This window comes from Saccoglossus kowalevskii, chromosome 12 (genome assembly GCF_978046115.1).
Source record: "Saccoglossus kowalevskii chromosome 12, keSacKowa6.1, whole genome shotgun sequence".
NCBI classification, from domain to species: domain Eukaryota; kingdom Metazoa; phylum Hemichordata; class Enteropneusta; family Harrimaniidae; genus Saccoglossus; species Saccoglossus kowalevskii.
Genome location: NC_140652.1, coordinates 5,777,423 through 5,796,323, shown reverse-complemented (window position 1 = coordinate 5,796,323; position 18,901 = coordinate 5,777,423). Strand labels below are relative to the sequence as shown.

At 34.6% G+C, this 18,901-nt stretch overlaps 1 protein-coding gene across 1 annotated transcript; it reads left to right on the top strand.

Moving 5' to 3' along the window:
* Positions 1-13,973: 13,973 nt before the first annotated feature.
* Positions 13,974-16,301, top strand: LOC100373592 (carbohydrate sulfotransferase 11-like). The gene is made up of 2 exons (XM_002740286.3): positions 13,974-14,173; positions 15,304-16,301. Exons 1-2 carry the CDS (start codon positions 14,065-14,067, stop codon positions 16,272-16,274), a joined length of 1,080 nt encoding a protein of 359 aa, XP_002740332.2. The 5' UTR covers positions 13,974-14,064; the 3' UTR covers positions 16,275-16,301.
* Positions 16,302-18,901: the final 2,600 nt, after the last annotated feature.

The window sequence follows — 18,901 nt, the reverse complement described above, 5'->3', positions numbered from 1 at the left end:
AGTGTCGTGCTAGGCTTGTTGCGCACATTATTTAATTCTGTGAAAGAAACACACCTTTTGACCGCACACCTTGGTTTACATTAAACGCCCAATTTACCGACGTTATAACACGTTGATCGGATAATCTTTTTACATTAAATTATACTGATTAGGATATGTATTAGCATCCATTTGTAATAATCTCAGCCAATAGCTAATGCATCTTTTAAAGTAAATAACATAGAGAGGAAATCGGCCACATTCGCCAACAGCGGAGTTATTACTTACACCGAGTAGAAATTTACAAAATTGATTTTGTACTTGTCCAATTTGAGGAGCATTCTCATAACCCCGGATTTCACTACCTTATAATAAGATTTGCACAATGATGGGATCGAATCATTTGAATAAATCAGATATAGTCATACCACCAAGTTTTCGAATAAATATTTTACGTTGGAATAATGCTTTTTTATTCAGTGCTGATTGGTATAATTTGGTCGGATTCCAAATCTGGATGAAAATAATACACAAAGATACTTTTACCAAGTGACAATCTTAATACCATGATCGGTATAGAACCATTTTTCACTTTATCTGTGTTTTGTTTAGGTTTAGAGTTAGACCCCAGTGAGAACAAAATTGGTGCATTTTATTTATTTGTCGTTGAGTGTGTATTGGCACAGAGAACCTATGGCTACGTCATCCGCGTACATCAAGGTTTTGAAGATCGTTGTCAATGCAAACACCCTCACACTCAACAGTACTAGTGTATAAAACGAGATCATTGATAAATATACGAAATATTATAGGGATGAGCATACAGCCTTGACGTGTCCCAATAGTGCATTTAAAATACATTTACTCTATACCACCCGATGAAATTACACAAGATTGCAATTTGCTGTACATTGAGCTGATAACCGACTATAACTTTGTATGCCATATTTGATTAGATTCGACCACAGAAAATCGTGTTGAAACGTGTCAAACGCCTTTGCGAAATCGATGAAAATACAATAGAAACGACCTTTTTTCTTTGTTAAATATTTTACTGCTATGGCCTAGAGTGTGAAAATGTAGTCACATTGCACTTCAGACGATATACAATTCTTACGACACCAAAGGTCCAAGCGTGAATTTAGAAGTTTGGTTAAAATCTTACTTATTACTGCTAGAAGGAAGAGACCCCTATAATTGTTGATGTCGGAACGATCATTCTTTTATTTTATAATAATGGCTTTAGACTAGATTGCTGGAAAGTTACTGCAACAACTGGAGTATATGTAATTGAATAAAAGCAATAAGACGGGACCAATGTGTGTCCAGCTATGTTTGAATAGCTTTAACTATTGTAAGGCAGTGGTGGCACATTATCCCCACACTTGTCACAGTGCTCATCGTGTAGCTACAAGTTCCCAATCACAGCTAGTCTAAATTCATTGGCAGGTGAGATCGGTTTGTTCAACAAGCCATGAAAATACTTGTACTACCGGTCAGATTTAATTTCATGGGTTATAAGGGTGCAATGCGTTTAATATTTCGCAAAAGGACCCAGAATTTCACAGAATCTTGTTTTGTTCATTTATGTTCGTGTTTGTCTTTAACGAATCGTTTCTTATTTCTACATATAGCTTTGAAATTAGTTTTAGCAACTCTATAAGCGGTTTTGTTTAGCTGTGCTGCATTCATCATCACATCCCATATCACAACAGTTGAACAATTACAAAATGGTAATTTTGCATGACAATAACTTAAGTGAATAGGCTAATACACATTTAGCGTATTTTAGCTGCCGTGTATCCAGTTTATTCGAGATACCTAAATTATAACACCAGTGCATTGTCTCAGTTTCATGAGTGTTATCTTTTTCTCCCAGCTCAAAAGCATCGTGCCATGAGAAGAAACAACGACACAAGTAAAATCGTTTTCATACTAGTATTTACCGGCGCTGTTCGAACTGAATTTAACTATGGCTCTCGTTCGGCCCCGACCGTGTAAACGCATTGGAGATAATCTCCTATGAGTCAGTGGGAAATGCAGCAGTTCGGCTCCGATAAAATGTTACTGTGTAAACGTAGCACAAGTGATCTCATCCCTACAGCAAATGTTCTATTTCATGTTAATCACATGAACGATATTTCCGAAATGATAGTACACATGGTGCATCTATGGTACTCAATGCACATCAATCGAGAATGTTGGGTAATTCCTAACAATTATTGATGCAGACACATTCCAGTACAAAGCAATGGAAAGTTTGGAATTTCATCTAGATATTCGAATAAAATATTAGCCATATAGAAACTATGAATTGCATAGGAGCGAAGATAAAGGATGTATAAACAATCAGCTTAATTAATCAATTACATTTTTTGTATTTCAAGATGATCTAATTATCTGCGGCGCATCATAATCAAAAAGTTTAAAATCAAGTTCATTTTTGTCGTACAAACGAAAAAGTAGTTCCCTAGGAACGGTTGAGTAGTATTGTAAATAGATGACGTCATTAGAACTGTTGGGTACGAGAGTGTCATAATTTAGAAACGTAACCACTTGAGTATCATTGATCTTTTCTAAAACGTAGAGGGCGTCATCTTGCAATTCATCAAATTTTCCAATAATATCGTAATGCATATCACATACTTTACCAAGCGCAAGTATCGGAGTCCAATGAATATTTATTTTCTGAAAACTGGTTCGAGGGTCTATTAGGTATTTAAAAAACTCAAGAAATGAGCCTGTTTTCAACGAATAATGAAACGGATTTTTGCGATATGTTGCAATGATGGAAGTCCCGTATTTGTTTTTGTAAAAATTGGATTGCTTTCTAATTTGTTCCGGTAAGCGGATAATATTCTATGAAATGGTTCCCTCACAAATACTGATATAATATAAAACCCGGTTCTGGCTGTTATCAAACATTGTCAATTGCATTTACAGTTGTCTCCAACGCATGAGGTGGATAACTAAACAGCGTCAGATTCGGTCATTAAAACAGAGATATATTATGATTCAACAATGCGTCAATTATTTGAGCTCGAAAAAGACAATATTTAAAGTAACTAACATGTCCCCAGCGCAAAGCATTTTTTGAACCGTATTGCGCAAATACAACGTTGATTGAATATCTCCATTTAAATAGTTCGTCATACGCTGCCTGATCAGTAGCAATGAACACCACTCGTTGCATTTAATCATCAAACTGTTCAAGATTACAAATTCAACTTTTAGTCATATTTATATACACATAGTTTAGTAACTGTACAATGATTTGTATATGCAAACTCTTATTAAATCAAATGTCATATTTAATGATATTTAAATAATAGCACATGGTTGTGAGGGTAATCTCACGATTTGTTGCCTGCCCAAGGGATGGTGGTCATGACAAACAGCCCGACGGCAGACAACAAATCGTGATAATGCCTGAATGACCATGTGTTATTTATTTTATCACATCGAGCAGACATCCGCTATTTTCAGCCACGGATACTAAAAGTGAACCACTCAATTTATCGAGTATAACATTTTTGAAATGAATTGAGAAATTCTCAAACGCAAGTTATTTAACCACTCGGCAGATAAAAATGTCAGAGTGCCGTAGAAGTGTTTGAAAGTACTTTCTCACGAACATACCACGCCTATTCACAAGCCAACACAGCTTTAGAGTGTTTTCGGTTAGCATCGGCGTGGAACGCGTAGAAATGCTCACAGCGTAGAATGCGCTGCAGCGATCGCGGCTGCGACGTTTCAGTGGCGGCTTTGACGTACATTTTTGCTTCATAGTAAGAATACCCCAACATCAAAACAGAGTATCTTACTTAATATCCATTCTGCCACGTTCGCTGTCTATTTTGGATGGCTAAAGTTACTTCGAAACCTTGAAAGCATCCCGAAATCAGCAACGGCCTGGGAAGCACTAGTGCAGTGGACAACAATTTGTTGCGTTATCGTTGCAGTAGTTCAGTGACGTCATCAGTGTGATATACTCATGTAATATCCACTTGGCGGGCAATATCCCATGTAATATCCATTTTTATTCAATGTCATGTGACGGCTTTTCAATCACAGCAGGCCTAACATCAGTGAGATGTGATAAGAATAGATGAAGATCGACTTACAAAACCAGACACTACTTCTCTCTTTCATATTTAGCTACACAAGCATAAGTAGTTTACAGGCGGCGATGTGGTTCGCAAAGAAGAAAAACAAGTGTATTCAAATTTGGCACACATTTTACCTAGGTGACCCCCATATTATCTACGTCAATTACATCTCATTTTGAGGTCGAATGGCAATGTCACAATTTTTCCGATTACGACTGTGCGACAACATGAATAGTCGGCATCTGTACTAAGAGTTGTGAAAGACATATCCGAAAATCCAATAAATCGGCTAACCATATCATAATATTATACTATTTTGCTCCAACCCACCCAAACCCAACCAGATACGCTTTCAGAGTTCTCTTGCCTATTTCTCTATCGTTCTATATTTTTACTATAACTCCGTTGTCTTTAGTTTGCCTGTCATTTTTATATTCTATTTTCGTAATAAAAACACCCAGTAGTTAAACATTAGTGTCTGTTAATGAACCAATATTCAAACCTGACAATGCTGGGTTCTATAGTTCAAATAAAATACCAACTCACCCCTTGAATTTTAGAGTTTATGATGATGTAATAATTTAAATATGTTTTTAAAGAAATCACACCATCAATTGAACAAAATGTGCGCTGCCACTAAACTAACACAAAAAGAGACGCTTGCCACAAACAAGATTAGTAAATGTTGCATTAAAGTTTTTTTTCCGATTTCCTTACATTGTCCAATAGCAGTAAGACAATCATACAAACAAACATCTGAGAATATCAACTATGCTGAAGAAAGATAATCATCTCCGGGTTAGTAGCATGCAGCACTAAAACGTCATCTTATATATATATATATAACAGTGGCATCAATGGAAAAAGTGAGACAATCGAGAAGAATACCAAGTAAAACGTCTTAGACGATTTTAGCAGGATTGATATTTCTGGTTAACATATTATTAGCAGTCTCATCGGGTTGGTTCATTAATATCTCAGTTCGATATACTCTTGTATTTTATAGATAATGCATGTTTATTGCACTGGATAATGTTCTGCAAGACATGCATACACTCTCAGACTAAAATATTATTATTTCGAAGTCTATGTGCTCCCTAAAAAGATCACAAGGGGCGACCCTGGTTGCATACACAAATACAGCCTAGATTTGGACAGTAAATTGCATAACGACCCAAAGTATATTAAGACGTATTTTACCACGTAGCCATGGTTTGCAAACCACGGGGTGGCGACCGTGGTTGCATACACATATTCATGTCTAAATTTTAGATGGCCACCAATATCTTGGTATTTGTTGTTGAGAAAAAAAAATGAATTGCCTAACATTAAATTACAGTAACTAACATCTTAGAGAATAAATATAAGCAGTCCGTAATATATATAATTGTAATATAAATTTATTTATGCAATGTAGAGAGGCCACTGACATATAAGTACAAGTAAAATATGTCCAAAATGTATTCCAGAGCGCTTAATAACTGTGCTAAAATTTGCAGGGTAACGAGGATAATAACCCGGAAAACAAATAAACAGAAACTTGCATAACAATAATACTAAAAATCTATCTTGTTGAATTACGTTTTTTGGTTGCATAGGCAAAACATTTGGCAAGGTTTCTAACAACAGTCACATAAGTGGTGTTCATTAAATGAATAAACTTGTCTATTGTGGGGGAAATAACAAAATTTTCTGGGATATATAGAATGGGCAAATCAGAGAAGTAAAATTCCTCAAATTGGTTAAGGTTACAATAAACACAAATTCTGTCAGCCCTTTTATTATGTAATGGTCTATCAGCTTCAATGCGCAAATTGTGTGCAGAGACACGAAATTTACAAAGACAAGTTCTGATTAATATATTGTCAACAATGTTTAGATTTTTTCTTGACCAAATACAGTTATATATGTATTATATGTTGAAAGGTTAGGTGATTGATGTAATTTAGTATGACATTTTTGAATGTCAATATCCCAAGATCTTTGTTTAAATATTGCAATAAAATTATCAATATTGTTAACACCTTGGGTATGCCAAACATCACCAAAGCTATATGAAAAAAGAAATTGTTTCACGTTCCATGCCCAACATAAACGGTCATTATTAGCCTCCAATTTCTAAACATATAGGTAGACGATATTTGGGCATGTCTAAAAGATGAAGCCAATATTTAACAATTCGTATCAGCCTACAGGAGCGTAAGGGGTGGCGCCCCAATTCACCACGAATAGCAGAAATTTGAGAGTTTGAATACACTTTAAGAACCGAACGACATAACTTATTTTGGTCTGTTTCTATGTCATCGCCATTGTGGAAACCCAAATTTTGCACCCATACATAAAAATTGGTACAATTTTACAATCGTAAATAGTGAACGCAATCCTCACGTCTAGATTGCCAAAACGTGCCATGATTTGATTGACGGAAAACAGTGCTATATTTCCTTTGTTTGCCATAATTTTTGTTTCTGTTATGTTAATTTTCAATTTCCTCTTTTCGGAAAAAATTGAAAAACTATTTAACAAGCGTTAGAGGCCAATGGGTCATCGGCAAATAACACACACAAAAAAGCTTAAGGGAGGCAAGGTGAAGACCCGCTCTTTCATGCTTGACTGGGTTACCAAGGTCATTGGTAAATAACGAGAAAAACAATGGAGATAATACACTCCCTTGTTGTACCCCTAGTTTACAGTCAAAGAAGTCCATTACACCACAGGGTGAACGGACATATGATTTTACATCTGAATACATTGAATACAGAACCCGAAATAATTTACCCTTGATACCGACCTTGGCTAATTTATAAAACAATAAATAATGGATAATGAGATAAAACGCTTTTTGAAAATCAACAAATACACAATACACACAAATAACGTGAAATAAGTGACTGTGAAATATAAATATTATCCATGGTTGAATAATATTTCCTGAAACCACCTTGTTCCTAAACCAAAAGGATTATATAGTGCAACCCACACCTTTAAACGTTGATAGATAATGTCACTAAAGATCTTAGCAATGCTAAGATAAGGTAAGATGATTACCCCCCCTTTAATTGTTAACGTCGCCCAGAAGGTAATTTTTGTGCAGTAGTACAATTAAACCAATGTTTCAGAAAAACTCCAAATGACAGTATTTTGTTGAATAGTAAAATAATTGGCTGTTTGAGTGATATTGGTGCATTTGTAAATATTTCTGGGGAAATGCCACCAAGACGTGCAGCTTTATTCGGTTTCAGTCGGACTAGACTATTATCAAGCTCAGATATGGTTTTGTCACAATCTAGTATATCAGTTTCAATATTAATATTGCCACTTTTATTTTTCAACAAAATGCTCTATTTGTACAATGAAATTGGCATCGTCTTGATTTGAATGCCAATTTTCAGCCTGGTACAACCGTCAAAAATAATTGTACCAATCATCTAGATCAATATCACGTGGCACACTATCATTACTCATTTTAAAAGTGACCAGAAAAGTTTTGAATCTTTATTTCTGGCCGCCAGAGTTATTTTTTTTTTTTTTTGCAATTGAACATACATATATTTTTTTTACTTTTTTAAAAGAGAGTGATAGGCGTTCCTGTAAATGTGGTACAAGTTTAAATTTGTACGTGTATTACAATTCGAGTATATTCTCAATGACTTCTGTGCTACCGTTTTTATACATATGGCTACATTTATTATCATACCAAGAGTTATGTTTAACTTACAGAGAAAATTGATAAATTTTCATATTTTTAATCGAAGAGTAAACCATGTCAGTCAAAATAGTCGATGACAATGTAGTCATTATAAGCTGGATTCAACCCAATATTCGACCAAAACTTTGTAAAGGATTCTTTGAAAGTGTTGTCCCATTGATACTTACCTTTACGATTACCACAAAACAATTGATTCATTGAATTATATTGTAAGGCAACATTAGGGCTGAAGGTTATTAGCTGATGATTAGATTCTAATCGATCAGCTATATCAAAACTACTGATTAAGCGAAATCTGTTATAAGGTAATCTATTACACTACCAGCAACATCATTGAATAGTCTTCCATTGACAATTATTTGATTGGTGTGTTTGCAAAATTCAAGTAATAAATGCCCATCGTGTGATAACCTGAATGGTAAGCTGTCATCATCATACAATATTTACAAGTCAGAGCTAATGTAATCCATGGTATTTGCAGTCCTTGCATTACAATTTTCGACAATTTTCAAGCATGTTTGACCTATTTTGATAAACAACGTGACTGGTCACAATTATTTTTTTTTATTTCTATATACAAAATATTAAGTTCAACAGTTAAAGCACGCTTGAAAAAACAAATGTCCTAAATTGTGCTCACTTTTGCCAGCAATCTAATATGGTAGCTAAACAACGTAACTAAACACAATTACTATAATTTGATTCAAGTGCTAGTTTATCTCAATTTCAATCCCATTAATTTTCAATTTGTGCTACACTCAGTTCTTACCTATCCTTTTTGAGCCACAGTGTTTCATGCTATTGTGCTAGGACTCAGATGAATAGAGAACAATATATATCATGAAAGACATGTTTTCCTCAGATAAGTTTATGCATCCCATACTTCCTTTCATTAGTGAGAACAAATATAGAACATTTCTGTTTAGTGTCTAACTTCAGCATAGAACTTCATTCAATGCAAGAGTGTGAAGCTTGTGTCTTCAATGTATTGTTTGATTTAGTTATACTTTAGTTATATATTTGTGAGAGGTCTACAACCACTGTTTCATCCGGTGTTAAACTCTTTCAGATCTACTTTACGATTTTGAGAGATACAGCTAGTAGGTTTGCTGACTATTGGCTATTAAAATGTGTATTCACCATGTCCAACAAGTCTGGTAATATATAAAAAAAACAGATGTGAAGGTTTGCCTGTTTTTATAGTGTGAGTGCACATCTTCTTGTTGAAGGGGGTAATAGAATTGGACGTTTTCTACTTTACAAACTCCCGGGTTCATATAGAAAGATTTGAGACACAGATGACATAGCCATGATCTGAAAGGGAACATGGAGCAATGTTTGTAACAAATGAATAAAGAAATTAAAAAAAATGTCCGACGCGAGATCCGGCACTGTTTTCGTCATATGAATCTTATCACGTCGGTTTTGTATGATGCCAGTGGTCAGTTAGCTCATATGTTTTAAATATGGTATTACAATTTTGGATGCCCACTCCTGTACTAATATTTCGTGCTGTACAATCCATGTTCAGAAGAAGATCATAAACACATAACATGGCAACTGTTGGTTATAAAATACACAACGAATTCTTTGATGTATGTACATTTGTTGGGTGTATTTGTGCGTACACCGCGCGTTGTTGGAAATAACCCTGTGACTAAAACGTGCCTCAGTGTTGCTGTGGACATCCTTCAAGTACCATTTGAATCTTGTGGATACAATTATCGTGATTACAGCGTTTGGCAGGCCATTATTTTATTAGTCTTTCAAGATCACTGCGCGTAAGATCGGTTTCTTGAATGTGAATGTTAACTAATGATTGCTAAGCACAAATGATTTATTAAAACCGAGCAGTCATATTTGACATGATTGCATGACATAGCTCGAGAGATGTGCTGTTAGATTAATTACCAACAAAGCTATGTCACTATTTCCTCACCCAAAAACCCACGCAGAGTTCTCAGTCTTGACTTTCATTCAATACAACAAGAGTTGTTGTCCTCTAAAGATGCTTTGGTGGAGAGAGTGACACATCAGATGGAGGTTTGTGGAGATCTGGTTTGATAGCTGCAGTAATCAGCAGTTTGAGCACATTCTGTTCTACATGTGATATAGTCAACTATTTTTGAAAGTGGTTGAAAACTATGAAAGGTTCTGCATATATATTTACAGCAGTTGTTCCTGATAGCAATATACTGTTAGATACATGTGCATGAATAAGGTAGCACTGTGCTCACCTGTATAGTTCATGAAATTATCTCTGCGAAATTATTATAAGAGAATTTTGTTTCAACTAAGAAAGTGAAATTATGGATAAATTAAAGAAATGCACGATCAATAAATTTTAACCTTGAATGTTAAATGAAACACAAAAGTCAGCAGCGCGCACAATTCACATCACCAAAATGATCATTGGCCACAATTACCTACGTTCATGTTATTGAGGTAGAGATGCAGTTTATTTGGCTTGCTTTTTAATTGAGTAATTAGACAACAAAGATGATATTATATATCCAACTTTGTAAAACTTGTCTTTATTTTAAATATCCAGAATGCGTTTTTGATATTGGGTCAAATATATGCTTTGTTGGGCAAAAGTGGTTTAAAAAAATTAGCTTAAAAACTTTAAGTTCGTTTGTAGATAAAATTACATCACTGGTTACCTTGGTATACTCCTAATTCGAATGTGTCCACTCATCTCTCTAACGGATTTCAAAGTCATTCCTTTCTATTTTTGCATAATTTATAAATCTATATTAATTGCGGACTTGTTATTTTTGTTCCACTCGCCGTAATAAACTGTCCGGACGCATTTTGAAAGGAAGCACCTTGTCAATAAAGTGTGACAATTTCAAGGCAAATGGCCAAAGTGTCTATCAGTTATTTTAATTTCAAACCCCAGAATTCACCAAAAATAGAAGACGAGAAAAATGGTAATTTGCATATTTGCGCGTTAAACTGGGAATTACTGCTTTGTCACACTTCTTAGACTTTCCATACTATTGAAATTGAAAGTTAACGTATAGACATAGACATTTGATGTAAAATCGTTGAACCAGAACAACTGCCCTTGAATATATATAAATCAGAAACAATCAGCGCATGGATATACGTACAAAACATGCTGTTGTACTACCGGCGAAAAAATGGGGATGCTAGACAGTGTGCTTCGTTAGTTTTTTTAAAAATGGAATGTCCGTCAAATTGACGTTAACTTCCCTATGTTTCACGGTAAAAGCAAAGGTCGTGGCCTAGTTGTAGGCTAAAAAACTCAAAATCATCAAAAAGTATTATGACGAGGAAAACAAAACATCAGACGCGTAGAAGAGGTCAGCCACAAAACTTATAGGTCAAAAAAGTTGTTATCAAGTTACATCTCTCTGTGATTTATTTTTCATGGGAATTATTTGCTTGTTTTCTATTAATTTTAGCGTACCTTTGCAATTTATGTTAGCATTGTCAGTTGTTTGCTTCATTGAATTAAACGGAGTTCGTCCGGTTACGAACAAAGCTGTCTCGCACCACCTAGCAAAACTTGAGAATGATCGAAGTACAGGTACTTATTGGACAAAAGCTACATGAAAGTCTGCATCTCCCCGACCCAGTGAATATATTCGGTAAGAATCAAAACTGCAAGCCTCAACATTTAAATATATTGTAATGTTGTATGTTGTATAATTATATGTTGTATTTTTAAATTGAATATTCCTGAAAACTTAAAAAAAAACATCTGCATCGGTTTTTGATGACGCAGTACGCGCGTACATGTTTAGGAACTGCGCATGTTCGGGTCTCTGCTTCAAAATATCCGCGTAGAGGACAGTGGTATTTTGCTCTGGTGTTTCGATTTTCACAGGATTTAACACGTTTTAGTTCGAAATTATCGATCGATAGTTTCTACCGATATCATGTTTGAGTTGTGTGAAGCGGATCGAAATATAATTTCGAAAATTGTGTTATTTTCAGACAATTTCGATGTCATGGTGTCAACGCTGTCCTACCTGTGTTATTATATGAGTGGTCGGCAAATGTACCGGCGACTGACTAACTATGTCGATCCTACTTTTGAATCTTCATTCTACCTCTCTTTCTTTTCAGACCACGCATAATGTAATGATAGAAATTAGGAAAAACGCCGAGGAAATATGTTTGCTTTGCAAGCGAGCGAGAACTGATTTGAGAATAAATGCATGCACGTGATTTGATAAACTATGACCCGTACAATCCGATTTGCATATTGCCAATCAAAGGCCCTGTTATTTGCGTACTCATGCAAATTAGGCAACTGGGCATAAACATTGCCACGTGTGAGTGTTTTTTTTAAATTATTTTTAACCAGAAAACAACCAACAATTTTAACGGTGTTCCAATGAGAATTCATTAGTCAAATGTCCAAAAGATCAATATAAAAAGCGAAACAAACTATTTTTTATTGAAATTCACAAATAAACTGCATCTCTACCTTAAATTGTATATTACTAGAAAACCAAATACAATAAACAACAGGTAAAATTCGGAAAACATCTTAACCGAATGAACATTTATGACATAGCAGTTAGGACTGAGTAAAGATAATATTGTCGAAATAAAATTAGCCTTTTTTTCTTCAAACAGCTATGAAACCGAGTTTTGGTAAGCTTTTGTGGAATAAATAAATACACGTCACGGGTTTCTTTACACCCTCGAAATCACCCCCTCCCCTAAACCATAGAACATGGTCCTGACATGTTGTATTGTGCATATTATGTACTGTGAATTAAAATAATTATAATTATTTGTAAATAATTAGTGTAGGCAATATATAGTAAAATATTTATTTAAACATCAGTTATGTACATTAATATTATCATTAGTTTTGCTAATACGAACGTAAAAGTGTTGGTCCAGGTTAAATGTACACAAATTGTGCATGTCTGGGCATGAATATATAATGACTTAGTGTGTGTTACAGACTTTTTATGCAGTATAGAAATAAATGCAAAACACAGTCAGAAGTTGTGTATGGTATTCAACAGTTGTTCAACTATACATATAATAATAATTTGGCATTGGATCCTCAACCAGACAAGTGTGACTTCATCTTCTTACACAATGTGAAATAGTTGAAATATGCTTTGCTTATATGTCTTTTTAAATATAAACAACGTTTGACAATACTAATATCATGAAGTATCTTTATACAACTGTGACAAAAATTCTTCCCACAGAAGATCTCAACTAAATTAAGGTGCTTAGTAAGCCCCAAAAACAAGGCCGCTCTGCACTGCGTTGCTGGGAAACAGGCACCGAAATAATGAATGATATTCACCGCTCACATAAAATAATCAAGCATTCCTCGTACTAATGAATACGGTATTACAGCCACAAAACAATGCCCAAACTTCACTTTTTTTAAAGTTTGTGGAGATTAGCTGTATATTACTGCCCCTCTTCGTGTGTACGTCTGTCTCGTGTCCTACACATTTCTAATAATATATTTATCGGTTACACGCAGACAAATATGTGACGAAATTCAAATTAAAGAATAATAAAATGAGAATAATCGCCCCACTGAGACGCCATCATTAATGGAGTAAGTGTTGTTATATAGACAAAGCCTCAATCTATTTGCATTACTCAAAATGAGGCAGTGGCGGATCCAACAAAATGTATTGGGGGGTTGCAAGCTTCGCGTAAACCAGATACTATGAATCGTCATGCGTTTGGGGGGGCATGGCCCCCATGGCCCCCCCCCCTCTGGATCCGCCACTGAAATGAGGTCTGTAAATTTACACGTCGGTTATATTAAATATATGATGAACAAATATTAAGAAGTTAACCTCGGATTGTGCTGAGTTACATTTAATAATATTATAATAGTGTTATTTTTACAATATATTCATTGAAAATACGTTTATTTTGAACTTCAAAGGTCTGTGTACATTTTTATTGGGACAATCGCTTCCAACTATTCCCATAATACAAAGTGTTGTGACGTCACAGCAAATTCTGGCATGCAACGACTGATTATTTTGTAAACATTGGATACAATTCATTATTATGAGCGTGTAACAAAAGCAGTGGGTATAAAAATATTGAAACGCGTATAATTTCAATTATTGTATATCGTGTACAGTACTTATTTTCATTCACAGTACGTCATCTGTGAAATCGTCGCAGTTAGGCGAGGAGTAATTTTTATGCAGTAAATACACCCATGAATTGGATCGCACGTAGGTTAATTTTACAGCAATTGTCCAAAGTCACGCGATTTGTTTGATTTTCATAATGGTGAAAGGATTCCGATCATTAACAGCACCGTCGACTAAAATACTTATGGTAGTTCTGACAGTGTTGTTTATTATTATTGGAATATATTTACTAACAGGACCGAAAGGTGAGTCCCACCATATGTATTCATTGTTTAGTTTTTCATGTCATTGCAAGCACGACAATTTTAACAAAAACATATAAGGAATATCTTATAAGTGACACTACAAATCGTTTACAGTAACATAATTACTAATTTTGAACTAAATTGACATCTGGACCTTTTCACAATCTGTAAATTATCACGACACAATAATGACAAACATTAACGTGCATGGAGAAGCTGAAGTTGGGAGAATTTAAAATGATGCATCAAATGTATACATTTTTATATCACGCATGCTTTTAGCTGACATATGGAACTGCAAGTAATGTCCGAATTAATATAATTCTTAATAACAGTTCAAGAAATATTGCGTAAAAGTACCAACGTATTGAGGTATTGGGATATTTTGTTTTAGTCAGCCATACTGTCAAAATTTGGCGTACTGTCTATGAATGCATACTTTGAGACAACCTCGTAATAACCTTAATATTTTACATCTTTTCCCTTCAAAGATACACCATTGGGAATGCCGAAATCCAAAATGTTTAGAACAGAATCAGCGAATGTCTTTGTATGGAGTCTGGTCAAACTCTTGTTGCAGCCATGTTTGTGTTTATTATTAGAGGACGCTTACGCGTGTAATCATTCCATATTTGGAATTCGCATTTCTTTATATAATACCGCAAAATTACAAATGCTGTAACTTATGGCGTTACGGTGATAGATCTTTAATAATGTATTAATATAAATCTGTCACCGTAACGCCATACGTTACAGTGTGCCGTAATTTTGCGGTATTTTACGTGTTATTTTCATCCTAACATATTAGGAAATGCGAATTCTAAATATGAAATAATATAATATTCCTCTAATAATAAAAACAAACATGGCTGCCACCAGAGTTTGACCGGACTTCACACAAGAAAGTTCGCTGATTCTGTTCTAAACTTTTTGTATTTGGCATTCCCATGGTGTTTCCTTGGAAGGAAAAGATGTATAACAATAACTTTATTACTTTGTTTGAGTATAAAATTATACAGTCAGGATTTTTCGTTAAATGCCTTATTTGTAATGATAACACTTTTGTTTGATGGAGTTACTTGTGATTAAAATGGCGTCAATATTCAAAATAACCGATCTCTTTGTTTTAGGAAATCCAGAAAACGATACTTTTCCAACAGTCACGTATGTCTCACACTTTTTGAATGAGTTTGTACAAAATGCCACTATATATAATAACGAGGAATTTCAATCAGAAGAAATCGACGAAATTGATCACGTTTCCCAAGTAAACCTCAACCAAATTCAAGAATATAGAAAATCTGTGATAAGAAGGGAATGTACCGATGCTAGACGTAGCGGTGTTAAATTCCAAATGGGTGGAAAATCGTCAATTTACAATGACGACTATAAGATTATATTTTCCGCTCTTCCAAAAATTGCCTCTACAACCTGGAAACGTGTATTTCTCGTTTTACAGGGAGATGTGAATTCCATGGATTCGTTATATCACAAGGACGTACAGCATAAATATCACTACCCGCGGTTGTCTTCACTGTCGATGTCCGAGGTAAACATCAGAATGAAGACATACACAAAAGTAGTATTTGTGAGAGAACCATTTCATAGGATATTATCCGCTTACCGAAACAAATTGGAGAGCGACGACGATATTATCTACAGAAAAAGATATGGCACAACCATCATTGCAAAATATAGGGAAAACCCGTCTTCGTTTTCATTGAGAACTGGCTCCGATGTTACATTTCTTGAGTTTGTTAAATACCTAATAGATCCTGACACCAGTTTGTGGAAAATGGATATGCATTGGGCTCCTATGTTTCTACTCGCTGACGTGTGCAATGTGAATTACGATATTATTGGCAAGTTTGAAGAATTGCAAGATGACGCCCTCTACGTTTTAGAAAAGATTAATGCTACCGACTTGGTAAAGTTTCCAACTTATGACACTCAAGCGACAAACAGTTCACGCGACTACACATATTTTTACTACTACTCAACTGTTCCCGAGGAACTACTTTCTCGTTTATATGACAAATATATACTTGATTTTAAACTTTTTGATTATGATAAGCCGCTTATACTCAAACCAAGTAAATGAATTAAATCTGTGAAGTAATAAAACAAGTACACGAATAGATTTGTGTCAATGTCTGCGAAGTGATAATAGCAGTAGCAAGGACATCGCAAGTCTGGGTTAAAGTGTATGACATAATTGCTGGAATAATGGAGCTAATAAGTTACCATAGTTGCAATACTCTTAAAGATTTATACAAAAACATTGTCATGCTGCTATTCAATACTTGAAACTTTCACAACTCTCCTTCTGTGCTTGGTTTCTTAGACAAATTACATCATTATACTTATATATGCATATACTTAGTATGCTGAAATGTTATTTATAGTGACTCGGAAAACTGAATAAACACATTGCAAATATGTATAAACATATATTCATGATGTGACCGATATGCGGATGTATTATGATCCTTGGAAAGCATGGTTGATTTCGGCTCTTCCTCGGCAACTAATGCTCTCTTCGAGTTAGGGAATCTATAAGAAGAAATTAACTGAAGTCAGTTGTATAACATTGCATCTGCTGCGGTCTATTTGATGACAATCTATTCAGACAACTTGGAAGAAACGCTAGATTCAAATGTGTTAATTTAAATACTAACTTATGGTCGCAAAAACTCCATTAGGGTCATATATGACAGCCCTCTGGACTTTATAACTCCCTTTTCAGGTAATACCATGTATATGATATTTGAAATGGATTGAATTTTACATTTCAATACAGGGAGCAAAATTTACAGCTGAAATCATGGTAATATCTTCTCAACCTTATTGAGCACTCAATGTTTAGTTAGGACTGGTAACTGGTGAATGTCACGTTCGGTGATTTTCAATTATTGGCCATTGGAATTGGTTTAGTTGTACATAGATTAGATAGGTGTTTATTTCATAAAAAATGTAAGTCATAACAACACACACAAAATATAGAAAAAATGTACAAATAGAATATGGTCGTAGTTGGCGACTTTTAATCAAATGTACCAAATGTTCACTTAGGAATAAATGTGGAAAATGGATGAACAATACACATATGACCAGCTAATATCATAAACAACAAATTCTGAACTTTTGAGCGAAAACGTTGCATCAGTTATCATTAGTTGTATTGCGTCATTGACAACATTGATAATTATGTCTAAGGTTTGGCTGTATCCATATATAGTGGTAAAGCAAAAATGTATGGTTTCTTGAGTACATTGTCAAATAATCAAAGTATTGTTTAGTATGTTTGAATGACATATCTGTCAAAATGTATTAATAATTTTTTCACCTGTGATTGGACGAAAGTAAAGTTTTTATCAGCGGTACCACAATGAAACTAACCACTGAATCGTGATCTAATATGCCCGCAGCGAATGTTTGCAAATGATTTCCTTCTCATTTTCATCCTGCATATGTTTATTTCATTAAATAACGTAATATGTAAATAATGAATTTCAAACAAACTATATATTATTACACCACGAATGAAATGCACAAGTCGAAACACGAAATACAGTTTTAGAGTCATTAGTAATATATATATATGGATGAAAAGCAATATATTTTCGTTGGTAAACATTCGATTTATAGTACTATGTACGCATTGAAATGTGTAGTCGCCTGGTACAAATGTATGTAAATATGAGCCGTTGACGGCGTACGTAATGTACAAACGAGCCTCCGGTTTCACTGACGATATCGAACAACATATCACATCAATTTGCATAACACTAGACGTCTAGTTTCGTTGCTGCATTGAATAGTGACATAAAATTGAAAAACGGTCGGAATTAATAATCACAGGTATAAAGTGAAGTGACGTTTAGCGAACTTCTTACACGGGACCTTGTCTTAGTAATAAACCGACGTTAGCTCTACGTTCATGTCCTACCATGGCAACAGCAGAAAACATGTTGTTGTTTTTAGCGGAGCGGATCGTCAGCCAGCCTACCGGCTTGTATGTATATTAGTTTGTATATTAGTCATCTATGTGTGCATTATCATGGTCTAATGTATTAACGTTATGGACACTTGATCTTATTTAAAAAAATTTATACCAATTTAGTACATTAGTTTCACCAAATGAACTCTTTAATGGAAACACGTGGATATCCTCCGGTTTATAGTGATTGTTGCCTTGTTATAATTACGTCATACAGAAGGTACTCAATAGAATGACAATTTATGAATTTAGATAAATTGAATTTGTTAAGAATATAATAAATTATTAATAAATAGGTCAAACAAGAGTAATATTAAATTATTCATTATCATTTTTGGATATGATGTTTAATACAATCATGAACGGATTTAAAAACCATCCTCTTTAAATAGAAAAAAAGAACAATGTTTTAACATGTTGCCGTATGAGGCGCACTTATGTGCGACGCAGGTCTCAAACTGATGCGTGCGATGATTAAAAGGAAAACACTTTGCCTTATATGAGACATCTGAAAAGTAAAAGTACAACCTATGCACATACTGGAGAGTTTGCATGGGTCACCGATCTAGACACTACAACACTGACAAAAGTTTTCTAAGAAAATGTAGCATGAATTAAATAATTTTTAATGTGATGGTGTATTAAGATGGAAAGGTAGGTAAAGTATATACGCTGCAATAAAAAAACCAAACATGAAACAGACTTAAGTTATTGCCACAAACCGACCG

What these genes read in the sequence shown, in the direction of transcription:
- LOC100373592 (XM_002740286.3), top strand. Translation starts at nt 14,065, where the DNA reads ATGGTGAAAGGATTCCGATCATTAACAGCACCGTCGACTAAAATACTT. An exon ending in TTTACTAACAGGACCGAAAG is followed by an intron (nt 14,174 to 15,303) that starts GTGAGTCCCACC and finishes TCTTTGTTTTAG; the next exon opens with GAAATCCAGAAAACGATACT.